The 19,778-nt window shown below is 39.2% G+C and overlaps 1 protein-coding gene across 1 annotated transcript in view; it reads right to left on the reverse strand.

Annotated features, from left to right (window-relative positions):
- Positions 1-2,271: 2,271 nt before the first annotated feature.
- The window catches only part of katnal2 (katanin catalytic subunit A1 like 2), a 28,301-nt gene continuing 10,794 nt past the window's right edge, over positions 2,272-19,778 (reverse strand). The window contains exons 4-16 of the mRNA XM_008103475.3: positions 19,104-19,140; positions 17,832-17,961; positions 16,830-16,928; positions 16,036-16,134; positions 14,472-14,549; positions 13,720-13,818; positions 12,321-12,384; positions 11,755-11,873; positions 9,132-9,223; positions 7,133-7,243; positions 4,829-4,991; positions 4,180-4,282; positions 2,272-2,858 (exon numbers count right to left, since the gene is read on the reverse strand). Coding sequence (XP_008101682.1) covers positions 2,719-2,858; positions 4,180-4,282; positions 4,829-4,991; positions 7,133-7,243; positions 9,132-9,223; positions 11,755-11,873; positions 12,321-12,384; positions 13,720-13,818; positions 14,472-14,549; positions 16,036-16,134; positions 16,830-16,928; positions 17,832-17,961; positions 19,104-19,140 — 1,334 coding nt within the window. The 3' untranslated portion in view covers positions 2,272-2,718. The remainder of the gene's footprint in view (positions 2,859-4,179; positions 4,283-4,828; positions 4,992-7,132; positions 7,244-9,131; positions 9,224-11,754; positions 11,874-12,320; positions 12,385-13,719; positions 13,819-14,471; positions 14,550-16,035; positions 16,135-16,829; positions 16,929-17,831; positions 17,962-19,103; positions 19,141-19,778) is intronic.

The raw sequence follows: 19,778 nt of genomic DNA on the forward strand, positions 1-19,778 counted from the left end.
TCCTCACAGCAAACAGAACTAGGAGACGCTGTTCATTGTGATTGACTAAAATCAAGGGATTCATCCTCCAGTTACTCACTCAGCATAGCTGTGTTCTTTCTCTTGACCCAATTCAAATACAAAAAATAGCAACTTAGTCAGCTAATTTAATTTAAAGGTGCCTTATCATTCTTGGCTGAAGTTCTACTGGTCCATCAAGATTTTTCAAACTTTACATAAAAATTAAAACTTTCAGGATTTTTACAGATGTTTTAATTAGGTGGTGTTAGTAACAGAAATAGCTTGGAAGGAAAGATCTGGTGCATAACGGCTTACAGACTATGAATGTCCGTAGTGAGGCTGCTGCACCAGGGCCCTGTTATCTTCGTAGTTGCAAAGTTTCATTGTGTTGGGGGTCCTTATCCTTTCCTGAACATGTAGAGGGGAAAAATGTTTTGAGGAAACCAGAGGGGCGCATTCCTCACTTTTATAGGGTTTTGTTACTGCTGCTGTAAAACGAAATTGCGAATTAAACCAAACCCTGTCGTATATGTGTTTGTTAACTGCACCAAAATGAACTAACAATTGCAATGACAGTAAAATGGCTTTTCTGGTCCATTTGCAAAATTGTAAGACTGGAAGCCGTTTATGATGGCTTTATCATGCTCCTGAGTGTTAAACTATTAGACTGTAATTGTAGTGTTGGCTTCTCTGAAAGAGGAAGCTTATGAATAAGAATACATTCTTTTTGGGGTGGCAGAAATTGTACCCAGCTTTGTTATGGATGCAATCGTACCCTCCTTATGTGTTGGAGTACAGCTACTATCCCTAGCCAATTTTACATATCAGGTTGGCAAAGGATACTATATATCATAGTCAAGTGAAACAGAATTTGGAATGATGGTAAAAAATGATCTGTGAAGACAATCTCAAGAATTACCTGGTTTTACATTAGCCTGACCTGTTTGGGGAATATTATTTCTTATTCTGGAGTCAATACCAACAAAACATACAAATGCATGGATTATTTCATGCTAGTGGGACAAAATAATGCTTAACTTTGACAAGATCTCAATCATATATTTTCTTAGATGAAAAAGTGCTTAAAACTGCTGTTTCTTGGGATCAAAAATACAGGTTGAAATCAAGATGAAATAAGGGTCAATAGGTTTCTGGGGAAACTGTGTCCCCAATCCAACAAATGCTCATCAACAAGTGCATTGAAAAAAATTAAAAAAAAATACTATCCACCTTACCTTAGGTTTTGCTGCATTTAACTATGCAACCAAATTGTATGGATATTTATTCATATAAATTAAATTTGCCTATTGACTACCACTGACTTTAGGAAGCTTGCTTCAAATTGCTGCTGCCATTTACAATCAAGTTGACTTTGATTTACAGCAAACCTATGAATGAAGGGCCTCTACAATATGTTGGCTGGCATCCAGGATTGCAATTACAGATCCATAACCTTGATTAGTGCATCAATAACCGCTCTGTATTGAGTAAAGCAATGTAATATTTACTGTAAAATCCCTAATCTGCAGTTGAATGAACTTCACCCAATCTGGCTGCTGTGTCTTAAGGTGGGTTGGGGGTGTTTGGTTCAGGAGACATTACTTAGGCGTACAAACCTAATAACCAATAGAGAACATTTTCAGCAGTTTTTAACTGTCCTGCTCAGTTCTCACCAATTCAGGGTCACAGAGTCCTCCTGTCACTTTCACTATGCATTACTGTCTTTTCCAATGAATCGTGTTCAGAGCACAATAGCCTCAGTTGAGTCATTCTGGCTTTCAGGCAGAATTCAAGCTAAATCTCTTCTTGGACATTTTGGCAGTCCATGGCATCCAAAAAAGTATCCTCTAGCACCACATTTCAAATGTATTTATCTTATCAGCTTTCTTCACTATCCAGCTTTTGCAGCTATACGTACATATAAACTGGAAATATTATTTCATTAATCATCTTGACTTTAATATTCAATCAAATATCTTTACACTTGTGGATCTTAGCTTCATAGCTGCCCTTCCAAGCCCTATTGTTGTCTATTGTTACTTTAACAATTGTGTACACTCAACAATAGATGTGTGTATATAACAAGCACACAGAAAGGGAAGTAAAATTTAGAGATGCTCCACATGTCATCCATTCCGTACCTAGTTTTACCCCAGCAATCTTGTAGTCTCACCAAGTAAAGAAGGTAAAGTGTACTTTGTATTCCTGAATATGAAGGAAAAGAGAACAAAAAAATTGTTTTGCCTTGCACAGGTAAATAAGACCCCGAAATACACCCTGAGAGGGAACAAATTTTTATTCTTCTTTGTTGCCAGCTCTGCTTATATCTAAATTTAGGCAAGGATCATTGTACAGAGCAGCTAAAACACCTGTCAGTTTGCTCCTCCAAGGAGGGAAAGCCCAGTACCAAAATATTAGTACAGTGAGTCAGTGAGAGATGGGTTATAGATGTTAGCTGCATTATAGAAAATATATTTAATACATACCTATTGCTTTTAGGTTTAAAGTAATAAAGTGCAAAATTGTTTTCCTTGCATATTAATAAAAAGCGAGCAGCTAGAAAGAACTGTAGAGAGAAGATGCCAAAGACCAATTGCTAGCTCCCTCTCAGTTGTTAAATGTCTTCTTGATGTTCTTTGCATACAAGTCTTCAGCCTTTTGCTTATAGGAATTGGCTGGGGCTGCCTTTTTTTGAGGATGAAATCCTGGTTTAAAGTTTCAGACAGATTCAAATTCTCTTTGCCAGCTGGTGTATTTCTGGGTGAGATTCTTAGCAGAGGGCTTGGTGTGCATGAGCACCTCCAGGAAGTCTTTTGTGGTGACAGTGTCCAGTTGGATTACAGGTAGGCTCCCAGTGTCTGAAAGGGAAAAGGACACAGAACCCTTGAGTTGGAAGGGACTCCAAAGACCAACCATGCTCCTGACATGGAGAAAAAAAAAGCTATGAGGCAGAAGTGTATTCCCCATTGACATGAAATTCACATGTTGATAAGGGGTGCCCTATTGATGGTCAATGGAATAAAAATGAAGTCAATTATTACAGTCTCCCTCTCCGTGGCTTGAAGCCTAAAATGGGATAGGATGATCAACGGGCAGAATTCCAAAGCTACCTTAACCATAAAATCTGTGAATGAATTCTGCTCCTCATCTGGTCTATCCCTCTCTACTCCACGGCTGCTGGAAAGGAAAAGCTGGAGAATCAGGACATGAATATTTTGTTCTCCAGGTTTTTTGAACGACAGTTCTCACAATCGCTTAAAATGGGTCATGTTGATTGGGGCTTCTAGGAACTGAGACTCCAAACATCTGGAGGGTCCAAGGTGAAAAACAGATGCTCAGCACTTAAGCAAGTAGACCAGGAACACCTGGAAGTGAATTGTTTCTTCCTTCTGCTGTTCCCTTCAAGATGCTATGGTCGGCATCCTACAATCACAAGTGTTATCCAACCCAACCAAATTCTGCCATGCATGAATACACAATCAAAGCTCTCCTGAGAGATAGCCAAGCAGCCTCTGCTTAAAAACGTCCAGAGAAAGTGACTCCGCCACATTCCGAGGCAACACATTCCACTGTTAAACAGCTCTATTAGTAATGTATACATGCAGGGTGAATTATATGTCCTGGTGAAACAAATATATTCTGTGGATAGAAGTAGAACTGTATTTGCATGTACAGCAATGTTACACACTGTGATTGCACTTTCCGAAATGGCACTCAGCTATTGACATGCATTGCACTATATGGATATTTACATGGCATTGCAGGGATGTTGGATTGCAGCCTATGGCTATCATCTTCCAATCATTTGCTGATTGGAATTGTGAGCCTTTGGAGACTGAAGCTTTTGTGTTTGAGAACAACTACTGTAAGCAATTCTTGAGCCCACGGGACAAAGTGGGAAATAAATCTTCAATCAAACTCCCATTCAGTCAATCAAATCAATCAAACCGCCAGATGTGCAGAATAAAAAACCCTAAATCGGCAGGTAACTTGAAGGCAGGTACATGTTGTACACACACAAGTAGATAGAACACTGCCACCTGCTGAATATAACAAATATAGCTATCTCTGTACAGGCCTGCCTGCAAACACTACCTTTTTAGGTATCCTCAAATAGCATTCTCTGCAGTATTAAGTAAGCATCAATCCAGTTTGAACACCCAGGAGGGTTGGAGCTACCTGGTTGGTGGTTTTCAAGGGCACTGAAGATTTTTCTTACGGGTCGCATCGCAGCTTCTTTGCAGCCCAATTTGATGTCGGAGCCAGAATACCCGTCCATCTCCTAAGATGCAAATCAGAAACACATACATGAGTCTGTTGAGACTTCCCACAAGAGGCTGTTTAAAATCTAATAATTAAGCAGGGCACGGGTTTTAAAGAAAAGGAAGGCAGGAAGAGGATGCAAGGAACACTCCACTGTAAGGCCATTATTTGATGTGTTTCATTTAGAACATGCCTTCCAACATTACTATGACTTGCTAATTCTTACCCTATTCAGATGAAGGAAACTATCAGGTGAGACTGATTTAAGACTATCAGGTGAGATTAGGGAGGCTTTCCCATTTATTGTCCCATTTGAAAGCCTTCTCTAAAATTACAGGTTGAACTTCACAGAAAGAGGAAAGAGGCTGGAGAGAGAAGCAAGGATCTGTGAAATGGTAAGAGGTGTGGGTGTGTGCCAAGAGCTAGGCTTGGATTGCCACCCTTTCACCAAAATTCCTAAATCTGAAATAAAGCAACATCTGAAACACTTTTGGCCCCAAGCATTTCAGATAAGATATACTGAACCTGTATTGTCCTTGCTGGTGAGCAACGCCACCATCTTTACCTGACTGAGCAAGGCGTAGTCCAACTCGGTCCTCAGTGTCACTCCTCCGCTGTTGCTCACAGGAGGAAGCCAGTGCTGGATCATTGCTTGCCGTGCCTCTTGACTCGGCAGGTCAACCAGGATCCTTTTTTCCAGCCGGCGAAGCATGGCACAATCCAGTTCCCTAAAGAGATACAAGAAAACCACCTTCCTCAGGAATAAGTCACAAAACAGTTTTGTTATTGTTGTGCCTTCAAACCACTTTTGATTTATGGAGAACCTAAGGCAGACATGGGCAAACTTCGGCCCTCCAAGTGTTTTGGACTTCAACTCCCAGTAAGCTGTTAGGAATTTAGTGAGTTTAAGTCCAAAACAACTGGAGGGTCGTTTTGGACTGATGCTTGCCCATGCCTGTCCTAAGGAAACCTATCAATGGGTTTTCTCAGCAAGATTTTCTCATAAAGGGTTTCCTTTTGTCTTTCCCTGAGGATGATGAGTGTGTGGTTTGCCCAAGGTCATCCTGTGGGTTCCCATGGTGGAGATTCGAACCTTGGTCTCCAGACCAACACACAAACCCCTACTACGCCACACTGATTCAGACATAGAATGGTCTAGTGCAGATGTATCAAACTTGTATTCCTCCAGATGTTTGTGCCTCCATCTCCCAGAAGCCCTAGGAAGCTTGTCCAATGCTCAGGAATTCTGAGAGATGAAGTCCGAAACACCCGAAGGGTCAACGTTTGACACCACTGGTCTAGTGGTTTGTTAGTGAGATGGCACTTATGTCCTCCATTTCCTGCATGTATGATCACTGAAAGCATGAAGCAGTGGCCATGGTAAACAATGGTTTCGCATTGATGTAGCATTGGGGGCTGTGCGGTGGTGGTTGGGGTGTGGAAGAATGGGTGTGTTGTGTTTTGTGATGTGTGCTAGGAAAGGCATTTAATTTCATTGTGAAATAGTACAATGACAATAAAGCTGTTTATAAATCTTGCCTCTCAGAGGGGTTCAGGCCCAATTCAGTCAAGTGTGGTTGCACAGGTGTATTCAGCATTTGAGTGTTAAGGGAGCACTTGCATGTCTGAATGTGTCATCTGAAAGGCAGAACTTTAAATCCCACACACACTGTCTTCCAATATTGTTGACTTCTATGGTAATTCCAATTTTGAACCACAATAAATCAATAGAACATAGAAGTAACAAACATACTTGGACATACTTGGAACGGGTCTTCAGCCTAGTATACAGGCATAATGGACACAACACACCCTATTACATATAGGCATCCATACCTAACGAGTGCAGAGTCCTTCCTTTCCTTCTCCACCCAATTTAACATAAGAGAGGCTACGACTAAGGCCTCTTCTAAACTGCCATATAATACAGATTATCAAAGCAGATAATTTGGATTTTATCAGGCAGTGTAGAAGGGGTCTGATGGGTCTGTCTGCACTGGTTAGAAATGGCAAGTCAGGTCAGGCGTCATTCATTGGACTAACTGCCCAAAGATCTACTGTTCACTCCATGACTAGAAACTAGAACAGTTTTCAGTCATTTGTCTCCTTATCTTGTTGTATTTTTAATATTGTGCACTAAATTAAAGTATAAAAAACTGAGAAGAGTGAACATGGAAACCATGTTCACAGTCTCACTTCAGCCTAGGAAAAATAGTGTCTCTGGAAATTTGCTAGGTCCTCCAGTACAACCCTATGGATTGCTAGAGCTGGAAATCAGGTAATTTCATGATGCTCAGTCCTACCCAGCTTCAGATAACCACAGACTAACTGGAAATATATCCCCCACAGAGTACATGTTACATACCTATGTTTCCTAATTTAGTACCTCTGTAAGGTAGTGAATGGTATACATTTTCCATTACAGGCCATTTCCCCCTCAAAAAAACCAAAGGGTTTTATCCTGAAACTTTTAAAAGTCACCTTTTAATACGAATAAAACCCAACCTCGCCTATTTATAGAGCATATCTTTTCTGAGCACGGGATGCTTTAAGCACCTTAAAAGTTTCTTTGCTGAAACCCTTCTTTAGCTTAACCATAGTAAATAACTTGGCTATCAAGTCCCTTTTTAAATATTAGCAGCTGGCTTGCACTGGCATATGTTAACTTCACAGAGGATTATGTACTCCTGCGGCACAGACAACAAGAACTGCGGAGGGGAGGAAAAAAGAGTAAAAAGCTCCCAATTAATCTTTGAAGGTTTTAAGCAAATATCAAGGCTTTTATTGCTCTGAGACTAAGTAAAAAATCTTTATCTGTGTTTAGAGGCTCACGCAAATGTATTCAAAATGTACTCTCCGGATCTCTTACCAGGGTAGGTTGGAAGCCGCTAAAACAAAGACAAGATCATCCGATCGGGCCAGGCCATCCATCTGCACCAATAATTCTGTTTTCATCCGCCTGCTTCCTTCGTGTTCACCACTACCAAAGATATATTCAGGGGAAGAGGGGGCACGAAAAGGAGGAAGTGTTATTCTCTGGTTACATCAGTACAATCCCCTTTATTTCTATAGGAAAAGGCTTAGATGGGGAAGCCCAGTGACGGGTCTCTTCCCATCCCCCCCCCCCCCCCCCAGTTCCAAGCACAGCTGACTTCCATTAGCTAAACCCCGAGGCATTATGTCAAACTTCATGGCGATTAATGCCCAAAAGTTAATTCTGCAATGAATCCACTCTTAAGAGTACTAGAATGAGAGGAAATGCACATTTTGGAGTTTTATCTTTGCACACAGATTAAGAGAAGAAGCCCTAAGCAAATACCGGAGCTTGCATTTAGTGAGAAGGCTATTAAGCCTGGAGTTGGAACATGCCAGACAGTTACAGAGAAAAGTAACAGGCACTCATTCTGTGGTCACATGGAGACTTTGCACATCTCACAATACAGGACAAGATGGGCGACTGGGTTCATTCAGCCTTACGATCCCACATATTCTTGGACTCAACTTACACCAAACTATGTCAAAACGCAGTAAGAAGGTCTCTTCTGAAAGTCCCCACTAAAATGAATGGGAACATCATAGAAAATATGTCTACAACTTTGTGGGTGTGTTGTTTTGTCTTTCAAGAACAGCCTTAAAACACTGTGGTAAGTAAATGAAAACTGCTTTACTTCAGCAAAACATAAAATACAGCACACTCAGTGGAATAATGCAAAAGGAAGCAAGGAAGTCTTAGGGTAAACACAGTTCTTAGTCTCTGTTAAATTCCCAAATCAAATAGCAGTCTTATTTCAGACAAAGAAACAGCGATAAATCCTTAGGAGCAGTTTCCCAGATGCAGACTTGAAGCAGGCACAAGGGGAGTGAAGAGTCAGTTTGTTACCAGCAAGAACTGGCTGCACCTGCTTCTGCTTTATAGCCCTGAGTCCCCTCACAGCTGCTAGAGCAGTTCCTAATTACTCAGCTGCATTTCTGGCAGCTATTCTATCTGACTCATGTCTCTGCTGTTTCCTTTTGCCTCTCCTGAAATGTAGGTACTTGCAAAATCTCCTCCTCAGATTCCAACTCACCCTCAGATTCATGAACACCTTCCTGCTCCTCTTCCTCTTCTGAAGAAGAGGAATCCCTATCAGTGGGGCTCCTACTAAATTTAATACCATGTATAGGAGGGATTTGTGCTGTAGTGGTTTTAGTGTTGGACTAGAACACTAGGAGACCAGGGTTCGAATCCCCACTTAGTCATGGAAACCCACTGGGTGATCTTGGGCAAGATACATTATCTCAGTCTCAGAGGAAGGAAGAGCAACCCCCTCTGAAGAAATTCTGCCAAGAAAACTCTGATAAGTCAGTATAGGTCAGAAATGACTTGAAGTGCCACAAAAATAACAATAACCACAAATAAGGAGGGATCCTGCATAGATTGTGTTCTACTTTAAATCTTCATTCTATTCCTGCATGACCATCAGTTGTACAACCTTCTCTAGTGAGCAATCGCTCTCTATGTGTAATAAAGTGGGTGGTGGGTGTGAAAAATCAATAACTAAATGGATATTGCCTGTGTTGTAAAAGTAGATAACTAGGCTACAAGATCTTTAAATTTCCCAAATTCAACCCTTGGTATCTCCAACTGAAGGATCTTAATATGCAAAGCTACGAAAGACCAGATGGCACAAAGATATGAGGACTGTTCATTACTACAAAGCAGCCCCTTGTATCTAAAATAATGTTCTCTTGAGGCCTACCTAGCATTAAGATTTTGTAGCCAATAGTTATCTCTCTTAAGGGAGATAAACATACTGAAAGTCACCTAGCAAGAAGATCTACCTTACAGAAAAGACTCAGCAAAGGGCATGCCGCTCGCAAACAGTTACCCTGGCACAGTGCCTCGTTGACTCATGACGGACTCCAGCTCATCCAGGAAGATTGTGGAGGGAGCATGGTAGCGGGCCAGCTCAAACAAGACCTGCTCAGAAACAGGTACAAGGAGGGACAGGTCAAGAGAGACAAATCTAACTTCTATAAGGTCTCCCCCTGGTTTCATGAAGTTCAGGAAGAACACACTGCTATAGAAATCCTATGGATAACAGTCTCCTACACTGAGATGCTCTTGAAGCTTTGGCAGGACCAATGGTTCATCACAATAATCCCTTCCATAATTGGTGGCAGCAATTTTAACTCCATGTGGTGGTCTATTTCATCATCTGCTGACAGAAATCTTTGCAGTTGAGCATACCAGAACATAAATGCATCCATGTCCGCACTATTATGTCCTATGCACTTCCCTATAAAAGGATTCATGCAAGAAATCCTCTGAGTGAGTTCCTTGTAACCCACCACTGATGTAAAGCTTACCAAACTTAGTTGTTTCGTTTCACCTGTGTATTTTGTTAGATTTGAATGAAAAGTTGGCTGAATAAGGCTGAACTGCTCTTCTTTTTTATGGTGTAGGAAACCATCCCTATTCTTTCCTTCTTGACACCAGAGCCAAACACAAGAAAGAATAGGGAATAGGTTCCTATACCACAAAAGAGATTAGTTGTAACATTTGATTCAAAATTAATGGTATGCCTATGTAAAAGGAAATAATTAAGTTAGGGAAGCATTACATAAGTAAACAAATACATTTTGAATTTTCTAGATACCACTTAAGGTGTTATTCACCAGTCTCCACATTTCTAATCGTTGCCGTTTTCATTGGCCAAAGTTTAGTGAGACTTATACATCTATCCTTTTCTTTTAATATGCAGGGGTCAGCTGGTGAGGCAGGTCAACTCTTAATTTTACTATTCACATATTCTCAGCAGGAGAATTTGGAAGCAGCTGCTGTTCACTTTACCTTTTGTAAATAAGCAGACAGAACGATATAATAGAATCCCATTATTTCCCAATACAAGCTTTATTGTTCAGGCTTAATGTTTACTCCAGACATGCCAGTGCAGGTGAGCACCAAAAGCCTTTGTTTCTCCATCCCAACATGGTCAAAATATTGCAATCAGAGGACAAAGAGGAAAACAGCAAAGCTGGTAAGTAAAAAAGCCTTTGTTAAAAAGAGCTTCACGGTCAGAGGATTTGTCAACTGAGATATGCTTGTAATGACGATATTACTTTCAGCTACTTTGAGCCCAGGATGAAGTAATACAGGATATAAAGATAAACATAATTTTTAAATATATATATATATATATATTTCTGCCATATATTTTATTTCCTGCCTTGTGCTTTGACCAGTATAGCTGATTTACTAGGACGTCTAACTGGAAAAATATCTGAAAATGCTCCCATAAAACTGTTTGGGAAAACATATCTGAACCACAGCCTTGGTATAAGAGTACAAACCATTTCTTAAATCTGCATGGTTTATAAAAGAGCAAACATCCATAAATAATCCTGTCTTTATGTTTTAAATCTTTTCTGCTAAATCCTTCCCAAGTACATGGAGAATAATAGGATAGAAGAAAATGATTCCAGAAAGGGATTCTGGGCAAATCCTAAAGCAGCCACCAGAGATTAAAACATTTCCTTTCTTCCAATGTTGCATGATTTGTAGATTTTTAAATAAGCATTAAAAAAAATTAAAACCAAGTTGGGTGGAACTAAAACAGTTTGAGATTTTTCTTTTCTCCCTGGCTAACCCAGAACAAAATAGTATTGTCGTCATTACCTGCTTTCAAACTGAGTTTGGCATATGTTTGCTATATGAATAAGAAATCTCTGAGAGCCCCATAATCCACTTCCCTAGATGTTGCAAACTCAGACTTTTTTTTTTAAAGAATGAATCCACTTTTTAACCTGCTGTATTCCATTTTACCTAGTATTTTTAATGAGTCACATTTATGCCACAATATTTCCAACTTCTGTGTATGATTGTGAAAGGTCTTTCTTGTTTCAGCAGACCTTTGAGGCCTGGCTACTCAGGAAGAAAGGATCTTTTATTGCTGGGTCTTTTATATTTCTTCTTTTTAATTGCTTTTAATTTTATTGATAGTTTCATTGCATTCTAACTTTTGTACAATGTTCATTCTTAACTGCATTTGTTTTAATTTTTGTCCATTGTCTCGAGCCACAGATTGGTGAAAAGGCAGGATATAAATAAATGCACTGACAATAACAACTCTCACTAAGTAACCAATTGGCTGAACCGAGGCTATCATACTTTACACATATCTTGAGATGAGATGATTCACAGAATTAGTCAGTAAAGCTGGGAAAAATGGAAACACTCAGAACAGAGGAAGAGAACACAAGAGGTAGATAGAGATACACTAAGTCAAGGAGGTTACTGCCCTGATTTTGCTAGATTTGAACATTGTTTTAAAAGCAGGTTTCTCAGAGATTTCCCACTCATAGGATTATCTGAGGACAAAGCCAACTAGATGGCAAATAACAACAACATGGTAGACTGGAGTTAAACCAGTTCTGCCCTGTAGTAGTAAACTTTCTTCCCACCACTATTCCGTTCTGCAGATGTACAAGGAAGACAAAATCAGTTCTTACTCTGACAAGTTTTTCTGAATCACCCCTCCATTTGCTGACGATAGTGGATGCTGAGATATTGAAGAAAGTAGTATTGCATTCAGTGGCCACAGCTTTTGCAAGCAAAGTTTTTCCAGTACCTACACAGTGCAGGAAAGAAAAACTTAACTATCAGCCATATTACTAGGTTGATACGTATGTTCCCTTCACTACTCCATTAAGCATTATATACGGGTAAGAAACACTTTTCTTGATTTGTTTGGTCAATTTTATGTTATTTCTAAAAGGAGAGAAATGTAGGAATACATTCACATATAAATATATCTCTTTAAAATGTTTTGTTTTTCTAAAGGCACGCCACTCTCGACATATAGGGGAAATAAGTGGTCAAGGCTAGAAACTAATCTAGCATTCATCTTGCAAAACACGGAAGATGTGCATGCAGCTAGATTCACAGCAGGGGAGAAGAACCTGCTGGGACTACATTAAGAACACTATGACTGTCTTCAGCCAGGGCATAAGGAACATTGCAGATGTCTAAGAAAAGACAAAAGTAAATTCCCAAGCTATCGCTATACAGTTTTTACCTGGAGGTCCATAAAGCAGTAATCCTTTCCATGGAGACAAGATGCCTGTAAACAGCTGTGGATACTAAGGGAAGAGGATGACGAATCTCAGAATTTTTTTGAAAATATTTGAGTCAAAGAGCATTTTTTGAAATAGCACCCAAAGTGTCATGCTGATTCCCCTGCTATTTCTATACTGTACATACCAAATTGCAATAGAGACTGCTTTATCATACAAGTATGAGGTAATGGGTCATAACGTATGGAATAAGCATAAGGCTCACAGCTTAATGACAGAGCACAAGTTTCCATTCAGATGACTTCTTGGATCAGCATCTCCAAGCAAGACAGTAAAAGGTCTCCGTCTGGAGAGCTGTTGTCAATGTGAACAAAAACAAGCTAAACAGAAACAAGCACCAATTGGAATAAGGCACTGGCCTACATTTTTGCATACTGAAAGATCATCAGGTAAATATTTTGTAGCAAATCATGAAAAAAATCAAATCAAAAGTGGCCAAAAGGCGTGGGATTTATAGCCTTACACAGCCCAACAAAAATTATGGTTGTCTTAGTTTTTAGGCCTATTCCCAGAGTTATAGGGGAAAACTAGGGCCATTTTTGGAATCAGCAAGTCAAATATACACAGAAAACATGGCTAAAATTTGAGGCATCAAAATGTGTGTTGGCCAGTGTTATCATAAAATCTAATGTATAAAATGAGATTAGTAAGAGAAGAAATTAAAGAAGATAAATTTGAAGAAATTTGGAAACATTTGTTATATTCCTCATGACATAATTTAATTTACCATGAGATTAAATGTTCCATTTTCTACTGGAAATTTAATATTGAAAAAGGTATGCTTAATGTTAAGCCTAATGTATACTGTACAATCTAATTGTTAAAATATGTTAGATGTGCAGGTGGCATATTTGTGGATTTAACTTTTGCAGTTTTGATTTATTCACAGATTTAATTACCATAATATGTTCTCTCTTTACTACAGAATTACAGTGGTGGACCTAGAGATTTATAAGGAAGTGTTGTCTTTAGAAATCTTTGTGTCATCCAGGGTGACTCTATGTTCAACTTCTGCTGCAAGTAATTCTGGAGGACCTCAAGTTTGATCGAGGTGTTCTCTTAGATTTTAAAAAAAGGGTTTATTTTGTTCAACTTTCACAAAGGCCTTGTGCCTCACTCCTGCAAAAGTGAAGGGCATATTACATAGTGCTGGAGAGTGACATCTGTTTGGGTCTTTGACCAAGATTCAGGTGTGGGGCGGATGGAGCAAGTGGAGAGGGATCTGAATGTTGCAACTCTGATCCAAGTTAATAAATTGATTTTAAAGCATTAAAAAGCGAGGGGAGGATTAAAAGAGGCCGGTCTTGTGCCTTTTAAAATAGTCATGGAGGATCTACTTACCCGTATGGGATACACCACAGCTTCCTTGACTAACCGTTTGGCTGCATCAAGTCCAATAATATCACTCCATTTGACGTTTGGATTATGGAGATAAATATCCTGCAAAACATTGATTGCTAAACAAACAACCTCAAGACAACAATTTAAATCAGGCATGGGAAAACTTTGGCACTCCAGGTGTTTTGGGCTTCTATTCCCACAATTCCTAACAGCCTACAGGCCAAAGTTTGCCCATACTTGATTTAAATGGTCAAATAAAACATATACTAAAATATAAATTTGCTTATGCTGTTTTAAAATTAAATAGCAGCCTCTGTATTTCGTCAAACATTTGAGTTTCTTTATTGGGAGAAAGATGGGGTAAAAATAAAGTAAATAAAAAATAAATACAATTTGCAGACGGATTGTTTCGTAAGGGACTTGAAGGTGTATGCACACAAACATGCATTAGTTGAAACTAAACTGACAGAATTCAAGTCATAATCTCCACTTTTGTCAGCAACCATGTTGCACAACACTACACAGAGAAGGCAATCCAGAACAAACTACAACTGAAGCAGATGCAAAATGTTTCTCTCTACAGGCAACAGCAAACCACCCCTTGGATTATGCCCCAAATGCAACAATATCCATGGACGTTCCATCTCCTGCTCACACCTTCCATTTGGTATTGGACAGGAATGAAGAACATTCATGTCCCAAGCAATTAGTGAGTTCAGAACATTCATCAAGATCGAAAAGGAAGCTCCTACCCGGCTCACGACTGTAGCAAGTTCTCTCATTTCAGCAGACATCCCACCAAAGGCTCCTAGTGGTTTTAACAGTCGTTCCTATTAAAACACAAAGAATGCACAATCATACAGAAATAATGTCTTACGTATTTGGAGGTGTCACCAAATTTGACTTCAGACATTTTACACCATTTGGAAATAGGCTTTATAACTGTAAGTTCACATTAATTCCTGACAGATTTATTCCTATCACACATGGTGAGGCACTGGGGCTCTTTTCACTCCACTGATCAAAGTAATAGCTGAATTCAAGGGATGTTGTGGTTATTTGGATTGAATAACTTTCCTACATCTTGGATATCGCATCTGCCCAAGATACAAAAAAGCCCCATGTTTGGACAACAACTTCAGAGAGCCCATCTATGTTAGGATGGAAATGAGGTATACAATCCTTAATAAAAAGGTGTATGTAGGGATGGATGTAAAGACCACATCTGATGTAACTACCAGGGCAGAGAAAGGAGACACTAACACCCAAACAGATCCTTGTCTCTTTTTGTGTTCACCTGAAAGGGTAAAGAGTTGCCATGAAGCAGATGGGTATATTTCCTTCCTAGAAGGTCACATCTAGGGCAGAGCTCAGCAAAACTGGGAAACCAAAACAGTCTTCACACCCATTCAAATATTCCTAGGCTACATGCCCTACTGACACTCCTGGTTTTTGATGCATTGAATCAATTCCTGTTTGAAGATGCAAGTCTTCTGTCATAATATGGACCTAAAAGACAGGCAGCCAGAAGGGCAAATGGCTAGATCCAGCCCCAAAGATCTTCCCATCTAATCACCAGCATGACTCCTAGTTCCAAAGTCAATCTTTTTCATCTTCCTCTTTCACTTGCTTTCTAAGAGATCACAGATAGTTGAACAGCATATCCTTTGCACACAGTTGGTCTCAGGTCTAGTTCTTAACATCTTAACTGATTAAATAGTGATGAAAGATCTCTCCCTGCCTGAGACCCTGAAAAATCATTGCCAAATTATTTACCACTGAGGAAAATTGACAAAAATGTTGACCTAGGCTTTGGTTGCTTGCCTCTTTTGCGTAAGGTTCAGAGGACATTCTTCCCATCTATACCTCTGGTCCAAGTTGGAATGGATCGCTGAGAGACAATGACTAGAGAGACTTTACTTACAATTCATATTGGGGGAGGAAGAGGTTAGAGAGCTATTATACGTCAAGTTACACTTGAGTCAGTTACTTAGTAGAGCTCCATATTGATGGTCTTCCTACCCCTATTCAATTGAAAATATGGCCTCTGTTACAATGTAGATCTATGTTACCATATCTAATGGCTTTCTTTCAGGTTTTTCTTGCAATGCTTCAAATTTGGTAAAATTTGGTAAAATTTAAGTATGTCTGCATATTTGCCTAATTTCTGTGTGTTTTCTAGAAATACAAAGGGTGATAAGCACACAAAGCCAGGCATGTCCTCAGACCAGGCATTTTTATTTTCAGTCAACTCATCCAATGAGTGAGGTATCATTCCTCAAATTTACCTTTTGGGATAGAAAGAATATGACTCACCGAAGGATCCGGATTGCAGTTAAGACTATGCAAAGCTATTTCACTTGAAGCACCTTTAATAGCATCGTGGATCATCCCACGGAAATCAATAATTTGACCCTGATAGAGAAATACAGAATGTTTAGCAGGCTTAAAGACCATAACGGGTACTGAAGCACAAATCTAAAGGATGCCAGATAGGGAAGGAAAAGCTAGATCCCCAGGAAATCTTATTTAATGGCAAGAAGTCAGGGGAGTTGCATGTTAGGGACTACAAATAAGTTCAATCAGTTTGCTGGTCTGGGCCACAGACCAGAATGATCTCTTCTGTTGACTTTCATGTTGGCCTAGCCTTGACTACCCTGCCATACCTTTGCTTCTGGCAGTGCTTATTCCAGGTATGAAAGACCTGTCTCCTTCATAAAAAGCCCTAATAGGTTTATCTGGTCACAGTCCAAACAGTGTCTGCTTTAACTTAAAAAAAAATCATATCACAGTGAACTGTTGCAGTCATTCTGGAAAATGCAAATGTTTGCTAGATTCAGAGATGGGAATGGGCAAGGCATGGATTAGCACTGGATCCTGTCAGGCTGCTGGGTCTGTATCAGACACAAAATATAGTGGATTCATGACAGCCCGCCCCACATCTGACCTGTTCCCAGGAACTTTTTGTTAAATGACCCAAGATCAAGATGGAATTTAACAAGGGAAGATCTATGGTTGAAATACCCCATAAGACATTTCCTGTTGTTGATATCTTCAGACACCAAAGGTGTAGTATATATACATATTAGAAATGTCAGATAACAACTAACCCTTCTAGGATGAGTCCCTTCTCCACCTCCTCCTTTGTGGATTGCGGATACATTTAAACCAAAGTCAGATGACATACGAGTCAAAGCATCTTCACTGTCCTGTAGAAAAAGGATCCATTATTGTTACCATATGTAGGAGAAAGGGGAAGCCATGTGTAAACACATATTCTAGACTTTAAGAAATTCGATTTTGGTAAACTTAGGGAAGCACTGTGTGCAATCCTGTAGCGAAGACCATGGAAAGTTGTAGTCAGAGTAGACAGGTTGGGCTAGATCAGAGGTTCCCATCCTGCGGTCCATGGACCACCAGTGGTCCACAAGACCTAAAATATTATCCGTGGTCTCACCGTTACTACTACGGATAATAACACAGCCCAACCAAAAAAAGATTTTCTTGGTGTTGTCATTTTTAGGCCTGTTCCTGGGATTATTTGGGGTGCTGATTCAGAAAATTGCATTGGATAGATCACATCAGCTCTAGATTATTAAATATGGTTTTCTATGGGCGAGCAGATGATGACTACTGAATGGCATATGTTCTGTATCAGAAACTAGAGTTGATGTGGTCTATCCAATGCAATATTCTGAATCAGCACTCCAAATAACTAAACCAAATCTAAAGCTGACCAAAAACTGATTAGTAACCCTTTTGGTACTAATGTTAGAGAGTGGTTTCTGGTCAAAGTGGTCCCTGGTCAAGTGGTCCTTGGTCAAAAAACGGTTGGGAACCACTGTGCTACATGGCATGATCACATTAGTCATCTTTATTTTCCTACTGAACCAAGGTAACTGAAGTCAGTACAATACAACAGACCAAAGTGATAGATTTAAGAAGCCTGCTTATTCAACCCAAGACCAAGTCAATATCCATAATGCTACTTTTCTCTTATTAAGTTATTCAATGTTTGCCGGTCCCCATGATCTATTATTTGCCTTACCCAATTGCCAAAAGATTACATTCCGAAAGATCTGAGAAGCAAGAAGCAACAGAGGGATGTTAACCTGTCTAGGGCTCTCCTTGCTGCAGCATTTGGAGTCTGCTGTTCTCGAAGCATTTGCTTTTGATGTGGGCCTCTGCGTTGTTTGATGCTGGCTGATTTTAGGGAGATTTCGGTATGTGCTGCTACCTGCCCTAGAACACAAAACGGGTTCCTGGTGGACTGTACCTTGCAGTACAAAACAGTGCTAATATTTACACAGCCCTACACATTTATGGGTAAAAATGGCAGTTTTGATTGACTGCAGATTTGATTAATATGTTCTCTAGAAATCTTGAGGTCTTCCAGATGGACTCATTATTCATGCTGGGTAAGGTAGAGATTCTTAGAGAGAATACTTCTTTAGGAATCACTAGATGATCCTATGGTCAACACTACAGAGTCACCCCTGGAGAATCTAGGGATTCTTAGGTAGGTTCTATTTCAGGTTTTTAAAAGTGCATTTTTATTTGCATTTCCCCATTTTGGTGGGGAATCCCGAGCCCCGAACCTCCACAAAATGTAGGGTCAACTGTATTTTAATGCTGCTGCTGTTGAAAATTGTATTCCTTTGTGTACTTTAGGTACCTTTTGCTTGATATTTGTCTTTTAAAATTCTAAAATGCTTTTTTCTTTATTTATAGCAAGCCACTGAAAGAACTTTATGAAATGGGAAAGCATATAATGGTGGATACAGAATACATCATATTAAATGCAAGATGCAATCTCTGTACAAGAATTGCTACTGAAGTTGTAAAGGAGGGGACCAAAGCAAGTTATTTGTTATGGGATTGATTTAAATTATTTGTTTGTACATAGTGTGCTGGCAGGTGAGCTGAGGGATCTTCAATATACAAAACACAGCAATACCGTTGAGTTATGTTTCTCCCCATTATATTTTGGGCCTATGTTTCCATCTACAATAAGAAGATAGTAACACTGGTCGACCAGTGATAGGCAATGTGCTGTATAATGAGATAATATATATTGAATACTATAAATACTTTTAAAATTATTTTATGCCACAGGATACCCAAGATACAATATATAGTTACCAAAATCTCTTTGCTCATGTTCCAATTAACAAACTAATTCACATAGAAGTCTCTTATGATTTACCTTCTATTTTCCGTTACCACAATCTGATACTATTCTCACTTGGTATAGTGCATCCGTGTTACGTGCTTAATCCTGTCTGTCACAAAACGGGTGTGGGAATGACAAATAAATATAAAGTATTTTAAATCAACAAAACTCTGTTAACTATTGTTATTCGCGCAGCTGCCGTTTCTCTTACCTTTTTAATTTTCCTCCACTTCTTGATTTATTATCAGCTGTGTGGAAGGAAAATATGAGTATGAACTTTCTCTTTCTTTTAGTAAATGTACCAAGCTGAAGGTCACAATCTAAAACAAATATATCTACTTTTTTGCAAATAAGTTTTTATTTTGTTTTTAAAAAAAGGGAAAAACTCAAATAAACTATTAAAAAGGGGAAAAAAGAAGGGCAGGATGGGAAACACCTCATGATATAGTATGCAAGTTACAGAGCCCTATTAAATAGTTCTACACATGAGTCTATTGGATCATCAATGTTGCATCCTAGCAGTGCATCACACTTTCACCCAGCATCATACCAGAGTCTAGTGATCCAATAATAAAATGTTTATTGAAGAAAGAATATAAAAAGGGATAAAGGTCAAATCCAAAAGGGAGAATCAGAATATAAAATGAAACATACAGAATAAACCAGAGGTCAATATTTATTTATTTATTTATTTATTCATTTATTTCTGGTGTTTCTACCCCGCCCTTCTCCCCTAGGGGACTCAGGGCAGCTTACAAGTTGGCAACACAGTGCCATCACATCAACAATACAATAGGCATTAAAAACTAAAAACATTTAAAACATAATAAAAACCAATATACAATAATAAACATTATTAGCACTGCTTCCAAAATACCACGGAAAA

Source organism: Anolis carolinensis, chromosome 2 (genome assembly GCF_035594765.1).
Source record: "Anolis carolinensis isolate JA03-04 chromosome 2, rAnoCar3.1.pri, whole genome shotgun sequence".
In the NCBI taxonomy this organism is placed as follows: domain Eukaryota; kingdom Metazoa; phylum Chordata; class Lepidosauria; order Squamata; family Dactyloidae; genus Anolis; species Anolis carolinensis.